The following is a 24,088-nucleotide window of genomic DNA, read 5'->3' on the forward strand; positions in this document are numbered from 1 at the left end:
AAATATTTTATAATCCCACAAGGAAAAGAACAATGCCACAATAAATACATTATTTGAATGACAAGATACAACCCATTGATTTAAAATGTGACCTTTTCCTTAGTTTGTAACAGTTAACACCTCAATTCAATCACAAACAGATTAAAATACTAACATCACCGCTGAATTCTAAGTGAATAACTCATTTTATACACAAATTTACTTGATACTTCCTTATTAATTTAGTTCTGTATTGCAAAGCAGGGAAAGTGTGCCTTGTAGAGGTGACATCACTGTGGTAAAGTGCCATTACAAAATTCAACTACAAACTCGACCTTGTGAAAGGTGAAAAAATGGTTTTGCCCCCGCCACATTACATTGGAAGCTGTTTCCACTACAGAATAATAATAAAAATAACAAAATTCAAAGGTAATTGTGGCTCTTTACCACACAATTCAGTTTTTTTTTCTCTCTCTCACACAGTTTAGTTTATATTTCAGAATTGTGAAATGTAAACTCAATTTATAAGAAAAAAAGTAAGAATTTTGAGGGGCAAATGTGCCAGAATGTTCATGGCTGTGATGTAAACGGAAGGTTATTGGCTATTTTAAAAGCTAAGCTTCCTTTTTAAATGGGAAATATGACAGCACTTTTTTTACCTGGGTGCCGCATTATAAAAGGCTGCCCACTGCGTGTTCACAGTGTGTGTGTTTACTGCTGTGTGTGTGCACTTATGATGGGTTAAATGCAGAGCACAAATTCTGAGTATGGGTCACCATACTTGGCTGAATATCACGTCACTTTTCACATATAGGAAACAAACTATTTCACAAGGTGTTTAAATTGAAAAAATCATACACAAGGCAAGTGGATCATTAGGAAACTCTTGAAAGGATTTGCTTTTCTTTTTCTACTGCTGTATGCCCTCAATAGCACATGTTGCTCTTAATGGATTCATCCACGTGAACATCAATGAGAGTTTGGTCCATGTGATTTCATTGGCATTTGGCAGTTTCAGTGGGATTACCTGAAGCTATTCTCCAGTTCCACCTTGTTTTTGTTTGTTTTGGACTCAAATCTGTAGACAGACACTTCTATGACTGCAGATGTGCTTTTGTGACACGCTGCATTATTGTCCTAGTCAAAGACTGGTCGCCTGTAGTCATAAAAGCAGATGGTCAGTAACGATATGTCTGTATATTTTGGATTAACAGTTGGAAGTGCACTCACATTTCTTCACTATCTGTTTGGGGCTGTTCATCATGTTCCTCCAGAGTTAAAGAAACATCAGCCATGAGGAAGGAGTCTGTGGAGCAGGTGCTGATCCTCATGGGTGCAAGACGCCGGAGTCTGTTGGGTGTCCAGGGCAGGCGCCGCTGGGCCCTCTGGGAAGGTGCGACAGCCTCCGTCTCCATCAGCCAAGGTGGGCTGTGAGCTGGACTGTCCATATCTGGCAAGAAGACTGGATTCTCTATGCCAGCTTCAATGAGATGTGGAAGAAACGTACACAAACCTTCAGTTTCTGACTTACACAAATGTTACTTATGCAAACTATATTGTAGTCCTATAGATTTATTGCACTTTATGTACAAAACAACATCTGTTCAGACTCTTTTCTTACCTCCCATTGTATACATATCTCTCATGAAAGTACTGTTGATCGCACCAGCCTCCCTCCCCACAGCTCTGTCAACTAAAAACACAAAATCATGCTTTGTCAAATGCTGATAATTAGAGTTTTATAAGTTTATTAAAACTGCCATTTTTAATGTAAAGGAACATTTACTCAAAAGAACCGTATTCAGGAGGTTTATTTTCCAATTCCAAAGCATATGCTTGAAAATCAATACACTAAACAAATAGTACATAAAAAATGTTTTTATGTAAATGTACAGGTCCTTCTCAAAAAATTAGCAATTGTGAAGAAGTTCATTGTTTTCCATAATGTAATGATAAAAAAATAAACTTTCATATATTTTAGATTCATTGCACACCAACTGAAATATTTCAGGTCTTTTATTGTTTTAATACTGATGATTTTGGCATACAGCTTATGAAAACCCAAAATTCCTATCTCAAAAAATTAGCATATTTCATCCGACCCATAAAAGAAAAGTGTTTTTAATACAAAAAAAAGTCAACCTTCAAATAATTATGTTCAGTTATGCACTCAATACTTGGTCGGGAATTCTTTGCAGAAACGACTGCTTCAATGCGGCGTGGCATGGAGGCAATCAGCCTGTGGCACTGCTGAGGTGTTATGGAGGCCCAGGATGCTTCGATAGCGGCCTTAAGCTCATCCAGAGTGTTGGGTCTTGCGTCTCTCAACTTTCTCTTCACAATATCCCACAGATTCTCTATGGGGTTCAGGTCAGGAGAGTTGGCAGGCCAATTGAGCACAGTAATACCATGGTCAGTAAACCATTTACCAGTGGTTTTGGCACTGTGAGCAGGTGCCAGGTCGTGCTGAAAAACGAAATCTTCATCTCCATAAAGCTTTTCAGCAGATGGAAGCATGAAGTGCTCCAAAATCTCCTGATAGCTAGCTGCACTGACCCTGCCCTTGATAAAACCAGTGGACCAACACCCGCAGCTGACATGGCACCCCAGACCATCACTGACTGTGGGTACTTGACACTGGACTTCAGGCATTTTGACATTTCCTTCTCCCCAGTCTTCCTCCAGACTCTGGCACCTTTATTTCCGAATGACATGCAAAATTTGCTTTCATCCGAAAAAAGTACTTTGGACCACTGAGCAACAGTCCAGTGCTGCTTTTCTGTAGGCCATTTCCTGCACACGCCTGTGCACGTTGGCTCTGGATGTTTCTACTCCAGACTCAGTCCACTGCTTCGCAGGTCCCCCAAGGTCTGGAATCGGTCCTTCTCCACAATCTTCCTCAGGGTCCGGTCACCTCTTCTCGTTTTGCAGCATTTTTTGCCACACTTATTCCTTCCCACAGACTTCCCACTGAGGTGCCTTGATACAGCACTCTGGGAACAGCCTATTCGTTCAGAAATGTCTTTCTGTGTCTTACCCTCTTGCTTGAGGGTGTCAATGATGGCCTTCTGGACAGCAGCCAGGTCAGCAATCTTACCCATGATTGCGGTTTTGAGTAATGAACCAGGCTGGGAGTTTTTAAAAGGCCTCAGGAATCGTTTGCAGGTGTTTAAAGTTAATTAGTTGATTCAGATGATTAGGTTAAAAGCTCGTTTAGAGAACCTTTTCATGATATGCAAATTCTTTGAGATAGGAATTTTGGGTTTTCATGAGCTGTATGCCAAAATCATCAGAATTAAAACAATAAAAGACCAGAAATATTTCAGTTTGTGTGCAATGAATCTACGGAAAATATCATTTGAAAGCCTTTTAAATTTTTATCATTACATTATGGAAAATAATGAACTTTTATGCTCAAATATATGCATCATTTTTTAGAAGGACTATATATATAAAATTATATATATATAATTCTATATATATATATATATATATATATAATATATATATATATATATATATATATATATAGAATTTAAATATAATGTATAAATTATTTAAATATCTATCTGTCATAATTGATATGTTTATATACAGCTATACATTTATTTACTTAGTAAACTATTATTAAATTAATTATAATATTTATTAATATATTTTTATTTTTATTATTAATTTATATATATATAGTGTGACAAGTGTCCCGAGTCCTCATCAGCGTCGCCCTGGCAACCGACACGCCGCACCTGTCCCCGCTCATCAGCCACTGAGCAAGCCCAGCTGCGGCTCATCAAGCGGGCTATAAAGATGCGGCAGAGGAGGAAGAAGGGGAGGAACGTCTCCATGCCAGGAAGTGACTCTTTGTTCTTTTCCCCGCAGAAAGCAGCCCTTAAGCCGCAGCCCCGTCGAACCACGGTGACACCGGCACAGCACAGGCACGCGCACAAGAGGGATACAAGGACACGGACACGAAGACCCGCACTTTCGACACTTCCTCACTGGCACTCTCAATAAAATCCACCCTTCGGGGATATTTTTCACTCACTCGCTCGTCGTGTGCTTCTTTGTCTCGTGACAATATGTATTTGGAATTTTTTTTTTTTAGCTAGCTACTTAGTGTCATAAATACTAATAAATTATGCTAATAAAAAAAAATGAAAAATACCTTCATCTTCGTATAGGTGACCTGTGCTGTCTGTGTGTCCGTTAGACATCTGAAGAAGAAAAACATTTATATATATATATATATATATATATATATATATATAAATTGAGAATTAAGAGATAAAATATAACAAAAACTGAGTGATCCAGGTGAAAGAGGTGTCATGAAAGTCTAATACCTTATGCATTAGCTCCTTTTTGTGGTGCTTTGTGATCTTTTTGGCAGGATTGACACCCATCTTAGCTGATTTGAAGGACTCGAGGCGGCTCCTCATGGTCCTCTGAAAGATCTCCTGCACCTCGTCCTCATTCTGGTTGATGCTGAAGTGACTGCGACTGTATTTGTGACGGTGCTGCTCAGAAAAGAGAAAATTATGAGCCAAATGAGATGCAAACTGTATGCGCGTGTGTGTGTGAAGAGCAATTCATACATTTTTTCTGCTCCTGTACAGGTGCTGCTGTAGAAGATGATGGGCATTGATGTCATCCATCGCATTCTTCCTGTCTTGCCCATGGATGTCCAGGGATACAGAGGGAATGGTGTCTTTTCTAATTTACAAAAGATAAAACGATTGTAATTATTGCCACATCTCACCTTCTATGAATTTATTTGTCAAATTGGAGCACTTTAGGGATTGTAACCCTAGCAAAGATTCTTAGTACAGAATGAAAATCTCTGTCCAGACAGTAATAATCCATCTCCTTCATTATTCATAACTGTTTTATGATTGATTACAACTGATACATGAATTACACAACTGTGTTTAAATGTGATTAAGCAGTCAGTTCACTTACACAATGGAGGTTACTGAAAAATGTTCAATTCCAAGCTCGTAATTGGACACATCAACCATTATATTAGGCATCACATCTGCAAATTCTGAACCAAATTGTTTCTTGAAATCTACGTTGGCTGCTTCATCACTGCGACTGAAGGCCAGAGAACCTTGCCGTTCACCCTGCATGAAGAAAGAAAGAGGTAACATACATTTCTCATGAGCTTTATTTTTGACAGTACACAGGCAGCAAATGGATTGCATTAAAATCACTATATTACCTACCCTGATTGTGTGTAAAAGTAATGCAAACTTTTATTGTTAAAAGAAACAAATGCAATTTGAGAAAACCAAACAAATGACAATATTGTGCAATATATAACAACCATCTGTGCTCTACTACCTCACTGACGTAGTTAATAGCGTCCTCTAGATTGAGTTTATGGAAGATATTAAAGAGGTAGTCTCTGTTCTTTCTGGCCTTAGATTTCATCAATAACCAGCTGATATAATTTTCCTCAAACCTGTTCCAGCTGAGAGAGAGATCAAAGAAGAGATGTGTATTAACATATTTTTGTTTATTAATATTTAAGTATATCCACAGAACTGTGGAAAACATACCCTCTGGTCCACCAGTTATCTCCTATACGTCCACAAATGTCCTCCACTGCTGCTAGAATGTGGTCAAATGCCTTTAAAAACACCATAAAACATGACTAATTTTTTTTTACTTTCTCTATAACCATTAAAATGAGCACATAAATGGATGAGTTAAAATAGCCCTGTATTTACATTTTTTAAATGTACATATAATATATAAATTTTTTAAACAAACACACACACACACACACACACATGCTATATTATTTACACTGTGTAAGTGTGAAAATCATATAGTGTCAAATAGTTACCCTATTGTTTAGTTTCTCAATAAGTTTTAAGTCTGAATGAGCTGCTCTTTTGACTTTGAGCCACTGAACCAATGGCTTCATTGTGATTCCCTGAAAAGAAACCACATAGACCTTATGACTACAGGTTAGGTTGGACATACAAAAACAATCTAAGCATTCAGAGTCTCATTATTATGATAAGAGAGATGGATAGGGTTTTAACCTGAAGAATGACAGTGAAATACACCACAATGAGCGTGGTACTAATCATCAGATTCTTCTCTGGGATCTTGTCTTCGTCTAACATGGCTGCTAATCCATACGCCACTGCCCCCCGCAGGCCACCGTAGCTCATTACAACCTGGTCAATGACCTCGATGGGAACCAATCTGAACTTGTTCAACATCCAGGTGAACAAGAAAGTACCTGCAAATATGAAATCAAACATTTCCAGACATGTCTTGAAAGCACTTCAATATTCATACTTTGAAAGAGAAATCTTTGGAGAGATCTGGTAGATTTTAAATGTTTAATCATTCTTTCTTAGGCTACATCTCAAGAATCATTATTTATAATCACATTTATGAACAATATGATTTTTCCATAAAAAAAAAAAATAAATAAAAGAAACAAACTGCTCTTTCTGTGTTTATTTATTTATTTATTTATTTATTTATTTGTGATTAGCGGAACAGTTAATATTGACTTAATCCTGTCGAGCACGACCAGCAGTTAATTTTTTATTATTATTATCATTATTATTTTAATGTTAAAAATGAGCAAAGATCTCATAAACTTTTGATTTAGGCTTCTCTGAAAACTCAAATTATTATGAATGTTTTGATAAAGTTTAATCATGTATATTTAGAGAATAAATAAATATTAGCAAATAAATATTGTAGCACTGCCCATTTCTGCCATTCTGAAAAAAAGGCACAAAGTACATATAATTGAATGTTGTGAATCAATTCTTAATTTTTATAGGGCACAACTCCGCTCACCTATGATCCTGTATATAAAGACGAAGAGGAGGGTGAGGAGGATGAAACCCGTGTTCCAAACCCAGATCTCCGTATCAATGGCTGTAATACCCAAGAATAAAAAGATCATGGTTTCTGAGCCGTTTGCTAGCAGCTTCATGGCATGACGGACCGTTGTGACCGATTTCTCATCCATGTTGGCGTTCACATATTTCTGACAGCATATACCGCAGAAAGTGATTCTGTGACACAGAAAGTCATTCTTCTCCATCAGCTGAATTAACTGCTTAGAAACATTGTGCATTGGGTCTAAACTTCTGCAGTACTATTGTATCACTCTAAATATTCTTTATAAGTGTTGCATTGTTCAAGAGACTCTTACGAAAGTATTGCAGAGAGGGAGAGCATTTCTGCTGTCAGGTAAGACAGGTATCCCACCACAAAGATAAAGCCGGCTTCGATGATCTGAATGTGTTTGGTGCACCTAGTCAGCAGCGAGAGCAGGATGGCAAACACAATGCCAAGAAACGAGCCTCCAAATGCCACCACAACAAATGAAACTGTAAGAGGTGGAAAGCAAAATAAATGAATCTGGTAGTTAAATAAATGTACATTTTTATGTTCATCATTATGTCTGAGTTGTAGAGTTGAGTATTCATACATATGCCCTTAAAAATCTCTGCGGCGTCAATCCTTGGGCCACCAAGAGAAACAAAAGCGTCAAATACATTGTAAAGCACCTACGAGAGAGAGAGAGAGAGAGAAGATGATTGCATAGGTGGATAGATATACTCATTGAGATATAATGGCATTTAGAGCATTTGAGGAAATTGAGACTCACCACTGTGACACCATCATTGAGCAGGGACTCTCCAAACACCAGGATAAAGAGCACCTCGTTCACATGCACTTCTTCAAACACAGCGATCACGGCCACTGGATCCACCGCGGCGATTAAACTGCCAAACAATAGAAACTGCAGGAGACCGATGTCCAAGTCACCTGATGATTACAGAAATTGTCAAATTAATTTGGTATCCTCTACATTCCAAAATATAAAGGCTTATATTATAAATAAAATACCCATCACTCCAGCCTCATAGCAGCCCCAAAGCGAGAGGCCCACTGTAGCTGCGTTCCAGCACGTCCCGAAGATGGCATAAATGAGAATGGCACCCAGGTTGCTGAAAAATAGCTTGTTGGGCATAAAGTAACTTGCATCCAAGATAATCTGGGGCAACAAGTAGTAGAAAAAAGTGGGAGGAATCAGTTTAAAAGTCTGTGCCATGTCTGCTCCCCAGACGATTCCTCCCAAAACAAAGCCCAGCATGATGAGCAGCCCACTCTCTGGGAACACGCTGGTGACATGATGGCTTAGTTCAACCACTGGATAGAGAGGAAGAGACAGAGAGGATGTGGATGAGGATAATATGTTGAATGTTAAAGATATAATGACTATATAATAATCTAGTAATAATGACTGGTTTAGCATGGGCGCTCCCAAAGATTAGTATTTGAAGTTATTTGGGGCATTCATGTGGTGTCCATAAGTTTAAATATTTTATTCACAAGATGTAATTGTCATGAGCAATGCGCAAAAAAAAAAAAAAAAAAAAAGAAAATGGCTAATGCAATTTAAAATGACATTCAGTTATAAATTTACATTCATTCATTTGCCAGATGTTATGCACCAAAATTATAATGTGAGTAGATTTTATGATTTATTTATTTGTTTAATGAAAAAACTAACAAGATTATTTTATGATTATCATAGTGGATCAAGTATTTGACAGCTGTTATATGTTGTTAATTAGTTTTAATATATTTCAATTTTTACTTATTTTAAATTATGTTGTTCTGATGAAACCAGAAATATTTTTTTATTATTATTTTTGACATTAACAGCACATGGGAAAGAACAGATACTAATCACTCCATACTGATTAAAGAAGCAGGATAAGAATACCAGTAGCCCACTATATTAATTACAGGTCTTGTTCTACATTATTAACCCTTTACAGAGCACTATGCAGTATGTTTAAAATATTATTTTATGAGATTCTCAGAGCTTCTGCATATGCAGTTGTCAAGTTACACACTATTGTTACTAAACTTCCTAGTACAAGCTAATCACTGGAAATGGTACACACCAAATCTAATTTCTTACTTGTTAACTGTCAGTCAGCTTTTACTTCATAGTTCAAGCTACATACCTGATAGTTTTGCCAGTCCAGCCACAAAAACCCAAATTATCACCAGGTACGGGGTCTGAACATGATGCCATCTAAATGTAACAATTGGGAGTCCAGTGAGATTCTCTTTCTGTTGATGATGATGATGATCCTGGATCTCATTTACATCTTCACTTAGTCCTTGCATTATTAAAGGGTTAACAAAACACACCAGGAAAACTGCCCTCGACAGGCAGAGATAAACAGAGCTTGGCATTGCGACGGATGAGTGGTTAAGATGCACTTATAGCATCATTCTCTTCTCCAGAGTTGTGTGCTATAGCTGTCCTTCACAGAATCTCACAATAGTCCATCAGAGGTTCCCAGTATGCTTTGTTCTGCTTGCTTGTCCTGAAGTCCTTGGTGAGACAAAGAATTGCAGTTTCCCCTTTTAGTTAGTTTTTCTTTAAATCTGCAGTCATTTTCAAAGTGCGTCCCTCTCTAAGTGACTTGGCTGTCTTTCCATCAGTTGACCCTCTGTGTTTGTGGTCCAGGTGAGAGTAGTGGTCAATCAGGGTAGAGTAAGAGTGTAATAAGAGCAGTGCTGAAACTTCTAGTCAGCCTTTAATTTGTTACACAGAAAGGGGGCTGAGATCTACGTCACTGGACTGTTGTTACTTTGTCACGTTTATGATGATTACTCTTTCTGCTTCCGTTGAAAAGTTTCCCTTGCACATTTCACACTGGTTAGTGTTCAGCCAACTTTAACAGGCTGTTCTGCTGCATTGTTACTTTGAAGAATTTCCAGACAACTTTTGGTACAAATATCCCATTCAGACACTACACATGGCTTGTTGAAAATTGCATTGTGAGACTTTCTACTAAAATACATGTTGACCTCTAACAGTATTAGAAGGTGGAAGCTGAGGGCATTTTATGAAAGTATGGTTCAGTGGCAGGCTGGCAAACGTCCAACAAACAATTTCTTCATTCAGACAAATGTAAGAGATTGTTTCACCCCAAAATCTGACCCGACTTTCTTTCTCAATTCTTGGTCACCATCCAATTATTTTGAATGGAGAAGAGCAGCTTGGACATTCTGTTAAACATCTCCTTTAATGTTAGACAGAAGAAAGTCAAACGTGATTCGATCAACACGAAGGGTGGGTGAATTATGACAGACTGTTTATGTTTGGGGTAATTATGCCTTGAATTGTGTTTATATATATATATATATATATATATATATATATATATATATATATATATATATATATATATATATATATATATATATATATATATATATATATATATATATTAAGAATTGTTTTCTTAATTGAGGTCAATAAAAAGGATGTTTTATAAACATCTAAAACCTTCCTGTTCTGTGAAATCATATCGCTGAGTTCTGATGGCTTTAGTATACACCAGTTAAAACAAAAAAGTTTCCACACATTTGAGTTAAACTGTTACTTTATTTGGCCCTGTCTGAGTATGACGTAAAAAAAAAAAAAAAAAAAAAAAAAAAGGGAAGTGATCAGTACGGCTTGTACCCATGTGTGTGTGTGCCGGTTTTAATCATAGATCCGGAGAATGACAGTTGTACTGACTACTGAGCTGAAAAATAAGTGGAAAGCCTAGAGGCAAAACAACACAACTTCCCCTTGTGATTGAACTGTTTAGCATTTCAACCCCCCCAAAATGTATAATTACTTTTTCACAAACTTTGAAATCTACCAAGATTATTGACACCATGACTCTCCACTTTTATAGCTGCTGTTAATTGATAAATACTATAGTTTATTGCTAAGGTTATGTGTTGATATCATGCTGTGTTGTGTTAATAAGTCCAGGGTTTATGGGAAATTATTCTGTTTTACGGGTTTATGGGTGTTTTGTGTGTTTGTTCAAATCCTGCTTTGTGATTTTACCATTTCATTTGTGTAATGATTTACACAACATGCTTACTGCTGTGTACACATCATAATGAATTGCACTTTATTGTTTCCAAAATGCTTCATTGAATGTTCACATATTTTGCTTAGAGGCTATACGTTTGTTTTCTTTACTGCAATGAATATCTTGATATCAGTCATATCAGAATGTATTAATAAAAGAGGAATATAATATTATAGAATTCAAATCAGCTCAAAAATGTAATTTTTCTTGTGCTCTTCGCATTTCTTTATTTGCTCATTAGTACCAATTTAAATTGTATTACTCAAACTTTGCGTTCCAGTTCGAGTTTTATCAGACACTATTAACCAATTCCAAGGTCAGACTTCACTGGTACTCATAAAGCATGAAATCCACACATGAATACGTTACTTTTAAACTATTATTTTTAATGATATACACTTTAATGGTCTTCATTCGACTAATAAAACATCAATAGCTTTGAGTAAAATACTAAAATAAATCATTGTAAGATTACAGAAATGCAGAAACAGACATTTTGATACTACAAAGAAGCAACCACAGAATGACCATGCAATAATAAATAATCATATACAAACATGCAGAGTTTAAACATTTGTATAGACCAAGCTCAAAAAAGATCAAAATATATATACATAAGTAGGTAAAACCACAACAGTACTTCAAGTTACACGATGATATGCAATAAATGTACTATCAACACTATGATTCTCTAATCTGTGGGCTCATAACATAATAACCACCTAAAATGAAAGACAGTCTCAGTTTGAAAGGATTTGCCTAATCGCATGTTTGGCAGGTTAATGAAAGCGGATGGAAATATATCAGATTACAATCTAGTATGATGTTTTCCGGGCTTCTCCTCTGGTGCTTTCTCATCAAGCGAAGCATCAGCCGTCACGATGGAGTCTGTGGAGCGGGTGCGCATTCTCTGTGGTGCTAGATGTCTCAGGTTGGTGGGCGTCCAGGGCATTCGTCCCTGAGCTCTCTGGGAAGGTGCCACAGCCGCGTTGTTCCCTGTCTCTGTTTGCCAGGGTGGGTTTCGCATGGGTGGAGAGGTGTCTATCTCAGGTATGAATGCTGGATTATCAACACCAGCTGCAGTAAATAGAGTAATCATGATACTGAAATGAGACACCATAGAAACAACCATAAAACAAGAAGAATTTTTTCTACTCACTTGCACACTTAATGTAAATTTAGATAGATATTTTTGACAGACTGTGATGACATGTTCCAACAGTTATTAACACTGTTAATCTAGCAAAGTTTTTTATATTTTTTTATTTTATTTATTATTATTCAATAGTATTAATTAACCGAAAACTAACGCCGCTGTTTCTTACACTCGTCCAACTAATGCAATCAAACTCTCTATATGCTTTTGCAAGGTTATAGAAAAGCTATTTAATTTTTTTTTACTATTGGGATAAATGGTAATGTCAAATTGATTTTGTTTCCGTTCACCACTGTAAAAGTTTACCCAACAATGTTGACTTAAGCTTCGGAGAACCCCGGAAATGCGAAAAGGGTTCAATGTACAATATGCCGTTAATATGTGACATGAATTCAGTATGCAGCTTGATTCTTACCACCATGAGTGTTTGTGCTTCTCCTGTGGAAATGACCAGCAATTTCACCGCTAGAAGCGCTGGCAGCCGAAATCTCAAAATCTGATTGGACAAAACAGATGAACTTTCATAGATATTCATGCTAAAATGAATGCAGCTACAGTACTTATATAAGTAATATCAAATATATAAATAATAAAAAAAAAAATATATATATACCTCCATCTCCATATGGATGAGTTCTGTGTGGGTCTGCTGGTTTTCCATTAAGCTTAAAATACACATTAGACATTCAAGTATTATGTATAATTAGGATCAACATTTTTTTAAACCCAATTTAACATAATATATTTAAAAAAAACAACAATTTCCAGTTTTGATGTCACCCAAAACAGTCCTTATATTGATTTATTTATTTATTATTAGTATTATTTATTTTTTTTGTGAATGCAGACCAAGTACATTGAACTCTATTTCAAAAGATATTGAACATTAAAGTAGAAGGTCTAATACCTTATGTGTTGAATCCTTGTTGGGATGTTTGGAGAGTTTCTTGACTGGGTTGAAACCCATCTTAGGCGAATTGAAGGACTCAGTGCGACTTCTCATGGTTCTCTGGAAGATCTCCTGCATTTCATCTGGATTCTCTGAGGTGTTATAGTGATTGCGGCTGTAAGTGGGACAGTTCTGGTCAAAAACAGAAGAAATGGAATGATTTGGATGGAATGGGATTCAGATCATGGGCAGATGTATTGTGATAAGATATCCAAATATTGATAAGAAAACAAATAATAAACAAATAAATGGTTTGAGTGATCAGGAAAGTTCTAACATTTCTTCTGCTCTTGTACAGATGCTGATCTAGTAGATGATGGGCACTGAGGTCATCAGGAGTGCTCTTCCTGTCTTGCTCGTGGATATCGAGGGATACAGATGGTATTGAGTTCTTCCTAGATTGAAAGAAGTCCAAATAATTGTGGTCAACATAAATTTAGCACAACACATTTAATCTATTTTTGTGCAATTTATCTCGTAAACCCTCATAAACATTACCCGCTGCATTCAGTTTAGAAAAAATTGAAACGATTTGACAAAATACTTACATAACAGAGGTCACTGGAACATTGTCAATGTCAGCATACTGTAAAGCAAGCTTCTTCTTGAAGTCTACAGAGGTACTCTCATAATTACGAATGAAGGACAGAGAACCTTTGCATTCACCCTAAATGTGAAAATAAAAAATAAAAAAAATGTATATATATATATATATATATATATATATATATATATATATATATATATATATATATATATATATATATATATATATATATATATATATATATATATATATATATATATATATATGCGTGTGTGTGTGTGTGTGTGTGTGTGTGTGTGTGTGTATGTATGTGCGTGTGTGTGTGTGTGTGTTTCATTCACTACATACAGTAATGAAAGCTGAAAACAGAACACATTTTAGCAATTAACACAACATTACAGTAAAACTGGAAATACTCTCACCTCAGTTACATATTTTGTGGCATCCTCCAGATTGAGTTTATGGAAGGCACCAAAGATCGGGTCTCGGTGCTTTTTGGCATCGCTTTTCATTAGTAGCCAGCAGACATGCCTGTCTTCAAAATATTTCCAACTAAGAAAGAGAGAGAGAGAGAGAGAGAAAATGAGTAAAAGTTCTCAAACACACATTTTATATGTTTTTTTCCCCTTAAGTTTATTGCTCACTGTCTAGTCCACCAGTTATCTCCCATCCGGCCACAGATGTCCTCCATTGCTGTCAGTATGTGTTCAAAAGCCTATAGAGACACACACACAGTGTTATCACCCTTATTGTATTTCATTTATTAATTTATTTTTTTAAGTTGGCAGTTACCGATACTTACATTTTTTACAATAAGCCTTTAACTGCGCATGGACTAAATCATATTTGCAGCATTGAAATTAAATGTAAGCAGTTTGAATAGTTCGAAGCAGTTCCATGGCTCACTCATGCACTTTTTCAACTGAATCTATTGGTTGGTTTCTCGCTCCAATCTTCCTCAAGCATTCAGACATACTCTACTGTCAGTACTTTGACACTTGTCAGTATAGCAGTGCGTTATAGGCAAAGTCTTTTCAGGTATTCTATAGTCTTTAGTTAAAGTCACATTATTTAACTTCATATCATTATAAGCAGAGGGATAAACTGTCATGAGTGTTTTTTACCCTGTTGTTCATTTTTCCATTGAGAGTCAGATCTGAATTAGTCGCCTTTTTAACCTTCAGCCATTGAACCAGTGGTTTCATGGTGATCCCCTGTACAAAAATAATATTCACAGTGACTTCAAGTTAGCCAAACCATGTCTGTCATCAGATGAGGACAACTGAGAACTGAGTACATCACAAAATGCCCATTTTTATAATCAGAGGCCTTATGAATTCAAGTGACATCCATCCTTTTGCAACAGATCCATCATGGTGTGCACTAGTTATGGTCAAAATGAGTGATCGAAGGGTCACACCTGAAGAATGACGGTGAAATACACCACAATGAGCGTGGTACCAAGCATCAGATTCTTCTCTGGGATCTTCTTCTCATCTAAAAGGGCCGCGAGTCCATATGCCACTGCTCCTCGCAGGCCACCGTAGGCCATCACAAACTGGTCTGTGATGTCGATAGGAATCAGACGAGACTGATTCAAGACCCAGTTGAGGAAAAAAACACCTGCGTATGAAGAGATCCACAACTGACGTCAGTTTTTGATGTGTGTGAATTTTCAACATTCATTTTCATTCATACAGCATATTCATTATGGGTTGTTCTTTACGATTATTTTCTGTTATGTTCATATTACTCACATTACTGTTTTATGTTACATATTTACTCAAGTGTCATTCATTATTCAGTTATTCTCTATATTTTTCATTTAACACACATTCCATTTTCGCAATATATTTTTCTTCTTCTGACATATAAGAAAGCACGTTATGATATTTTAATAGGATATTGGAAACTTATTCTCTGCAAAAAAATATTTTTATATGCAATGATGCTTGCTAAATTTGCCTTCATGGTACCACATATTCTTTTTCAAGAGCTGATATTTGCTGTTTGCAAGGTGATATTTGAAATTGCCAAGATCTGCTATTTCTGCTCTAAAGGTGTAAAACCATGAAACCACAGCTACATCTGCATCTGATCTTATCTATACTTCGTCTGCCAGGATCTCTCCTGCCTCACTTTTCATGAACATGCTCAGAGTTTTAGGAAGCATTTCCAAGGAATCCATGACTTTAACTAACCTATGAACCTGAATACAACGACAAAGAGGATAGTGAGAAGGATGAAGCCAGTGTTCCAAACCCAGATGTTTTTATCAATGGCTGAAACTCCCAGGAAGACGAAGATCATGGTCTCTGAGCCGTTGGCCATCACCTTCAGAGTGTAACGCAACGTTGTGACAGATTTTTCATCCATGTTGGCATTGATGTACTTCTGACAGCAAACACCACAGAAAGTGATCCTGTCACACACAAAACCACAGTCCATGACTATTGTAAACAAATGGTTTACATTAATTGACTCATTTTAAAATGTAAGGATAATCATGCATTTATCAGGAAAGCAGTGACTTTCTTAAGAAGCTCTTACGAAAGTATTGCAGAGAGTGAGAGCATCTCAGCCGTCAGATAAGACAAGTAGCCAAGCACAATGATGAAGCCGGCTTCGATGACCTGGACGTTCTTGGTGATCCTGGTCAGCATGGATATCAGGATGGCAAACACAACACCAAGAAAGGAGCCTCCAAATGCCACAACAAAGAATGAAACTAGGAGAGCAAAACAATTTGTTGTGATGGGGTGTCAAAGGGGGTTATTATCGTTAACTAAAACTAAAACCATAAAAAATAATTACTTAATATAATTAAAGTTATTTTATTTCCGCTGCCGAGGCAACATTTCACATTTTATTAAAGTTAAAGTCAAGTGTGAAATGTAAATTGTTGCCAATTGTGATGTATTTCCAACTGAAACAGAATACTGAAGTGGGGATTTATTTTAGCGCACATCCTCTCCAGCTCTCATTCGGAGCAAACTAACGTTTAGAAGGGGAGTGTTCAAGGATATTCTTGCCAAACCGTCAAACTGATGTCAGCAGAGAAGGAATACCATTCCAGAGCGGAAGCAAATATTCAGATTATGATCAAAGATTAAACCAAGACAAACATTTATTTATGAATTTATTCATTGGATTGACTTCCATGGATTAATAATTCACCTCCAGACTAGCAATGTGAGCTAACAAATTAAATAATGTCAATTTTGATTTCATGTGGACCTTAAGTTGAAGTACTAAAATAACCGACACTAAAACATAATAACCTTAATTGTAAAAAATAAAAAGCACAATAAAATTACTAATATATCAATTTAAATAAATAAATAATATATTTATAATATTAAAATCGAATCTAATTAAAATAAAATATCAATGCTACTAAAATAACACTGGTGTCAATTGGCTCAATTTGTGAAAAGGCATGACAAAGTGTTTATTAGGGATCAGCAGAAAATTGAATTTCCACCTGTGATCTAAGAGTTCTGCACCCCGTTGTCTGTGTCCATACCTATTCCTTTAATAATCTCTGCTGCGTTGATTTTCGGGCCTCCCAGAGACACGAATGCATCAAACACATTATAAAGCACCTGTGACAGACAGAACAAGAGAGAGAAAGAGAGCTAATATTAGATGGATGTAATAGCCTACTATTATCAAATATCTACTTGACATTCAAGTGCATTTTTGAATGAAATATCCATGATTCCTTAAAAAAGAAAAAGAAAAAAGAAACAGTTGTGACATTTAGAATTGTTGAGGAAAACTGAGACTCACCACTGTGACACCATCATTGAGCAGGGACTCTCCAAACACCAGGATGTAAAGCACTTCATTCACATGCACTTCCTCAAACACGGCAATCACTGCCACAGGGTCCACGGCAGATATCAGAGCACCAAACAACATGAACTGCAGAAAGCCGATGTTCAGAGTCCCTGGGGTTTAGTCAAACTGTTAGTTTTATTAAATAACTGAAACTTATGTACATTTCTTATGCTTACCAAGACTATGTTTATTCATTTATTTGGTCACAAATTCAATAAAAACTGTAATATTGTGAAATATTGAATATTATTAGCATTTAAAGTAACAGTTACGTCTTAGGATGTATGAATTTGTGTTTTGGAATCATGGTGTATGCCATTCATTGATGGGCTGCCAGTGGAGTTTTCTGTGCTCTTCCCTGTCCTAATCTAAATCTAGGTGATTGGATCTACCTGCTCCTCCTCGTCAATGTCAAGAGGAACCAGTTTATAAGCAGAACAAGAGTAAGCTATTAAGATATTCTTTCTCCCAAGAGCATGAGTTTTGAGATGTTGTCAGTCCCAGAGTGTTGCTCTTAAATGTGGTGTTGTGGCTGTAGTCTGCAGCTTTATATGTTAAACTTAATCTTAAAGTCACACTTAAATATGTGTTGTTAAGAGTTGGTAAGGTAGTAAGGTGATAGTTCGGTTGTTTACTTGTCTTCTTTTATTTTATTTTATTTTTGCAGGTTAACTAGATTTTCTGGTAGGTGCTCTTTTGTTGGCTTTTTTGGCTTTACCCAGTCTTGAAGAAACACTACTTTGAGTTGAAATGATTCATTTGCGCTGCATGTGTGTCATTTGTTTATTATAAGCAAATGTATTTTCTTCTTGCTTTGTGAACTGAGTGCTGGAACTGTGAACAGTTCAAACCTTTCTCTTTGTCACTGCTAAACTTTATTTTAGAGTGATCCTTTCCTTTTTGCCCATAGAAATCTAATTGGAAATGTAACAGTTTTCTATTCAGATGTATTTTAAAATGTAGCTCATTCATGTGATTCAAAGCTGAATGTTCAGCAGCCATGTCTTCAGTTTTTAAGGATATGTCATTGTAAAACTCAGATTTACCCATTGCACCCCCTTCATAGCAGGCCCATAGTGAAATGCCCACTGTGGCCGCATTCCAGCATGTCCCAATAATAGCATGGATAAGAATGGCACCCAGGTTGCTGAAGAATAGTTTGTTTGGCATGCAGTAACTTGCATCCAAGATGATCTGAGGAAGCAAGTAGTAGAAGAAGTTGGTGGGGATCAGTTTGAAAGTCTGCGCCTTGTCTGCTCCCCAGACGATTCCTCCCAAAATAAAGCCCAGGATGATGAGCAGCCCGCTCTCTGGGAACACGCTGGTGACATTGTGGTTCAGTTCACACACTATAAAGAGAGAAGACAGATGATGACAACTGAAATTGTTAGTAGTCATTATTCAGGCTTAAGTTTCACATTGTCCTTAAGAAATATTTCTAATATGCTTCCACTGCTGTCACTTTGTGTCTTTGCTGAATAAAAGTATAATTTCTTTTAAAAAAAGGAAAAAAGAAATACACCTTGCTGAACCCAGACATTTGATGAATAGTGAATGTTTTTGAGTTTTCAATAAGTTTCGACATTTTAATTTCATAAGTTACATTTAACTATATGAAACGTATTCTTTATTTTGTTTCTAATTTATATGTATATTACAACCCAGACTTTCAGTCTTATATATGGAGTAAAAAATGATGTGTGTTTTTAATCTTACCAAAACAAAGGAGTCTTTAATTTGTAAAAAAAAAAAAAAAAAAATTTCCACCTCAGAATGTCCAACTCAATACTTCAGTACTCAAAACTTTGTATCAGAGATAACAATGTAGAATTCTCATGACTTTCAGAAAAGTAACAACATATGCAAGCTATTATTAGAAGATAAACCAGTGAGAGCCTGAGAAGTGTAAAAGTTCACAGCTCCAAAATTGCCTGTATGAACAATTCACACCAGTTATAAACACATTAAGCTCTCTTTGTGAAATGTACAATAAAACATTTTAAACTTTAGTTCACAGAAACTCTGTTTTTCATGTGATTCATTTAACATCAGTTACTTAAGCTAAAAATTAAGCTGCGCTACTGAGATTGATGTTTCATCATCTCCTGCAGGAAAGGAAGTACGAGGCGGATGAACCGCTCATCCTGCTCAATGTTTAAGGTAAGATAGTTAATAAAGTGAGTAACATATTTTCTATCTTGTGAACCAATCTGTCAGTCTCATTATCATATATCATCAGCATATCATTGCACCTATACCATATTCATTTGGTTCTGGTATTATGTTATAATGAGAAATGTTTGATCTGAGCACAGTTTGAGATTTTAGTGAGATCTTGTCTGTACCTTAAATAGACATGTAGGATTACTGGAGTCATTTTATTAAGTAAAAAATAGGAAGTAGAAGATTTAAGTAAAATTGATTTGATTTCCATTTGCTCATTTCTATGTAAGAGAAATAAGTCTTTTCCTATTGGATCACTCGCTGGATTCTTTCACACAGGATTTAAAAGCTTTGTCACTGCCAGACAAGGTCATCTGAATGAGTTTACATTTAAATGCCCACAATTACAGAACTTTACAATGTCTTTGTAGCATGTTAATGATATTATGCAACAGGATTATTTGACTTTGATCTGTTATTTTATCATGGACTGTTCAAACGTGTCATATTTTAAGGCTGCAATTGTTTAGCCAAGCAACAATTCCAGACTACACTATTAGATTTTTATGTGGGATATGTGTTTATTTGTTGGGTTTGGAGTAGTTTACATCCCGCCGACTGTGTGATTGGACGATAACGGCTGCCTATAACAAACCGAGCTGGCCTAAACTAGTAAACCGTTCTGCACCTTGCTGACCCCTGTTTGTATATGTTACACCCGATGTCAAAAAAAGATCAGGAAAGTTACAGCTTCAGGGGAACGTTCGTGTCCATTATTCTGTAGGTGACCTTGACTTAATGTTTTTACGAGTGAGCTAGAATTATTTTACAACTGAGAATACTAAAATAGCAGCATGTATCTTGAAATCTTGAGTAATGACTGATGTAATTATTTGTCAATGTCTTTGCAATCAGTACTGTCGACTTGTACAGTGAGTAAAACTGAATACCTCGGCAACAGAATCAATGATCAACATTTGAGAGTATGTGGTACATCAAGTCCTGGTATTGCGCATACATTTATGCTGCCTCGTTGTTGCATGTTGCACTGCACAGGGGTGACTTTCACCAAGGGACACAATTATTATCGTTTTACATTTCTGACAGAATTATACACTATCTATAAACTGTAAATAATGATTTTAATAAGTAAAAGATAGCCATTGTTAAATGTTTTTTTTTTTTTTTTTTTTGTCTTTTGGTGTTTTAGTGAGTGTGTGTGTGTGTGTTTGTGTGCGTGTGTGCTCTTGTTTTTGTGACATATCAGGACACAACTCTGTATATTGACATGGGTCTGACACAGGTATTACAAGGAGAGGGTGACTTATGAGGACATAACACATTTCCCCATTTTTCAAAACGCTTATAAACCATACAGAATGAGTTTTTTTGAGAAAGTAAAAATGCACAAAGTTTCCTGTGAGGGTTAGGTTTAGGTGTAGGGTTGGTGAAGGGCGATAGAATATACAGTTTGTACAGTATAAAACCATTACACCTATGGGATGTCCTCACTTTTCACAAAAACAAACGTGTGTGTGTGTGTGTGTGTGTATTGGTTGTGTTTACTTCAATTCATTAAATCAGAAAATGAACATTTATCCTACAGTCTGATTTTGACTATCATGCACTAAAGCTGACCTGACACTGTGCCTTTGAGGAAAGTCAAAGATTCAGGTGGCCCATTAATTATTTAATGTAGTACATTATTAACTAGCAGTAAGGTATTCTTTCAGCACTGTAAGTTCTCAGAGTAGATCTCTCCAGCTTTGTTCTTTGTCAGTGACGTGTTACAGATCATGTACTTGTACTAAATATAAATGATATACCTCATTTGCTTCTTGCCAAAAGCCAATTAACAGAGGCTATGAGTTTATGAACATGGAGTCTTTGCGTGCACAGAATAAGGATGTAAGACTGCAGGTCACATTGACATGAAACATGAAGAAATGCGCTAAGCAATCACCTTCAGATTTTAACATTGGGCTGTCAATTTATGAAACATTTGAATCGAATTAATTACATGACTTTCACAATTTATTTATTAACTGTATTTGCCTAAACCATACAAACTAAAATGAAGACACAATAAAAAGTGTCATTAGCAGTCAGTAGCCTATATTGTTTGTTCGCTTCTTTATTTATTTTAAGCCTGACGTTGAACAACAGTGCAGTAATATATTTTGCAACTGTATTTGTTGAAACTAAAAATCAATAAATTGATTGGGTCATTAATTTTCTTGAGTCACTGACAAACAAGACAAACCAGATTTTACTTGACTTTCAAACGTAGAATTACAGATGTCACTGTTACTTTTTTAAAAGTTCATTTTAAATACAGATTTTAAATTTAATTTTTTAGAGTTGTTTAATAAGAAATGCATCACTTTTATGTTTATTTTTAATTAAATGTACCAGTATATGCTAATTTCTTTTCTCTTTTTTTTCTTTTTTTTTGTGTGTGTTTTGTCTATTTTATTGGTGGAAAGTACAAAGAACTTTTAGACCACACATACCCTACTATGGCAAAGAAAGTTGTTATGGAAAAAGCTAATGCACCTTTGTTTTTCATTTTTAAAACCTTCATCTTGTCTTGCCTATCTGAACTTCCTCATCACCTTGAACTCAACCTCCATAACATTGTGCTCTTTGTGTTCTTTGCTAATTCTCGTACACTCTTTCTCCTGTCAAATCTCTTAAAGTCACTGACTCTTGAAAAGGTCAGATCACTTTTTTTAATGCCAGTGCCAAAAAATCATGTAAACTTGAAGCCTGAAGGGGGCAGAAGTATACTACATTTATGACACTGATTCCTCAGACAACTGAGAAACTCTTCGGTTAGGAGGAGTCCACCTTGACTTTCCAAATACTGTCTAATATATATATATATATATATATATATATATATATATATATATATATATATATATATATATATATATAGAAGAGTAGCTAAAGAAATCTGGCTAGCTTTATTCATTGTGCAATGTTCTTTTGTGGACGCATTTTATAGAAAAGAAAAAAGATTTAGACAAAATTGACCGATAATAACTGATATGAGGGTTAAAAGAAGAGTATCTTGTATTCGTTAGGACTGCATTTATTTATTTTGATTCGAAGTGCTTTCGTCTGGTGAAATATGACTCTGATTTTGTTTTGCAGTACAGTATTTGTGCTTTGAGTTTAGAAAAGAACTCGAGAGATGGTCTGTAATTCGATATTTAAGATATCAGATAACCAGGTTTGATTCCCATTCGATAATAAGCTGTCAGATGTGCACCTTCACTGGTATTCAGTGCCACTTAACCACACTGTAATAATAAATAAATGTTACATGTAAATGTTAAATTGTGATGTTAATATACCAACCTACTGAAAAAAAAAAACACAGGTGGTAATATAAAGCAATATGAAAAGTAGCTTTTCCACAGCTGAGATAAATACTAATTAATAGAAGGTACACACGCAATTCTGGGAATCTAAACTGATGGGGGTGAGGGGGTTCCGCTGCATACCTTGTGATGTTTTACTTCCAAAAAAGAAAAAAAAAAACTGTAACTCAACAGTATTTTACCGTAAAATTACACAAAATGTCCCGAGTCATTTTTTTTTTTTTTTTTTTTTGTGCAGACAAAAATGCTTACAGTAGATTTATTTTGCTATTTGTATTAAACTTACATTGAAAATAATAATAAGATTGGTGATTAAACTTACCTAATTTACAGAGCCAACAGGTCAATATCCAGAGGGCCACCAGGTATGGAGTTTCTATATGATGCCATTTCCAGGTGACAATAGGTAGTGTAGAGATTTCTGAAGGAGCATGTCCATCGGTGGAATCGTTAATCGATGTGCTAGTATGCTCAGTAGCTGATGACTTTGAAGAATAGTTATGGCCTACTTCAACACTATCTCCTTCTAATGTTTCAGCCTTGCATGATGTAATGAAAACTATTAATAATGCTAGAAGTGCAAACTGCTGTAGAAACGCCATCATAGACTTCTGTTGAGCAAAAAACATATTTCAATTTCTGCTTGTGCCTACTTGCATTAATTAGCTGTTATTGATGTTGTAATTATGTAGTCCGTCCCGTATCCTGACGTTTCTAAGCGGCTGTCACCAGTGTCTTTCTCCTCGCTTGTCAGTCTGAGATTGACATGCATATAGTGTACATTCCTTCTTTTATTTGTCCCTCCTCTTAGAAAATAGAGATTCACTTTGGAGGTAGTTTGTGATCCCTCCCTGTTTTTTTCTCACAGGTGACTAACATTTTGTGTGGGACTTCTCCATGGGATTTGTTTGACACGTTTCTTTATTAAAGGGGGAGGATTGGAACACCTTGGGCTGAGAGTCAGATAATAACAGAGGCCCATACATATGGCAAACACAGGTAAAACATTGTCTCTTAAAAAAATGCTCCTACTGTTCACACAAGCCCCAGTTAAACTTTGAAATTATAAATTCACTGCATAATGTTTGTATTTAGAAAATGCATCTTGAATTAAGTTTA

General features: G+C 35.9%; 2 protein-coding genes across 2 annotated transcripts; both read right to left on the reverse strand.

Annotated features, from left to right (window-relative positions):
- Positions 1–213: 213 nt before the first annotated feature.
- Positions 214–9,579, reverse strand: LOC113062341 (sodium/hydrogen exchanger 3-like). The gene is made up of 17 exons (XM_026232131.1): positions 9,003–9,579; positions 7,873–8,175; positions 7,631–7,791; positions 7,451–7,529; positions 7,172–7,349; positions 6,811–7,031; positions 6,033–6,235; positions 5,831–5,920; positions 5,541–5,611; positions 5,323–5,452; positions 4,939–5,102; positions 4,575–4,692; positions 4,323–4,496; positions 4,145–4,193; positions 1,601–1,672; positions 1,210–1,459; positions 214–1,135 (listed from the first exon to the last, which is right to left on the reverse strand). The coding sequence occupies exons 1-17, from the start codon at positions 9,235–9,237 to the stop codon at positions 1,117–1,119; spliced, it is 2,517 nt and encodes an 838-aa protein (XP_026087916.1). The 5' UTR covers positions 9,238–9,579; the 3' UTR covers positions 214–1,116.
- Positions 9,580–11,635: 2,056 nt separating this feature from the next.
- On the reverse strand, positions 11,636–23,706 carry LOC113062342 (sodium/hydrogen exchanger 3). The gene is made up of 16 exons (XM_026232132.1): positions 23,292–23,706; positions 18,464–18,766; positions 17,367–17,527; positions 17,101–17,179; positions 16,125–16,302; positions 15,776–15,996; positions 14,995–15,197; positions 14,699–14,788; positions 14,219–14,289; positions 13,997–14,126; positions 13,576–13,694; positions 13,305–13,422; positions 12,986–13,159; positions 12,692–12,743; positions 12,494–12,574; positions 11,636–11,999 (listed from the first exon to the last, which is right to left on the reverse strand). Exons 1-16 carry the CDS (start codon positions 23,596–23,598, stop codon positions 11,731–11,733), a joined length of 2,556 nt encoding a protein of 851 aa, XP_026087917.1. The 5' UTR covers positions 23,599–23,706; the 3' UTR covers positions 11,636–11,730.
- Positions 23,707–24,088: the final 382 nt, after the last annotated feature.

This window comes from Carassius auratus, chromosome 44, assembly GCF_003368295.1.
Source record: "Carassius auratus strain Wakin chromosome 44, ASM336829v1, whole genome shotgun sequence".
Taxonomy (NCBI): Eukaryota; Metazoa; Chordata; class Actinopteri; order Cypriniformes; family Cyprinidae; genus Carassius; species Carassius auratus.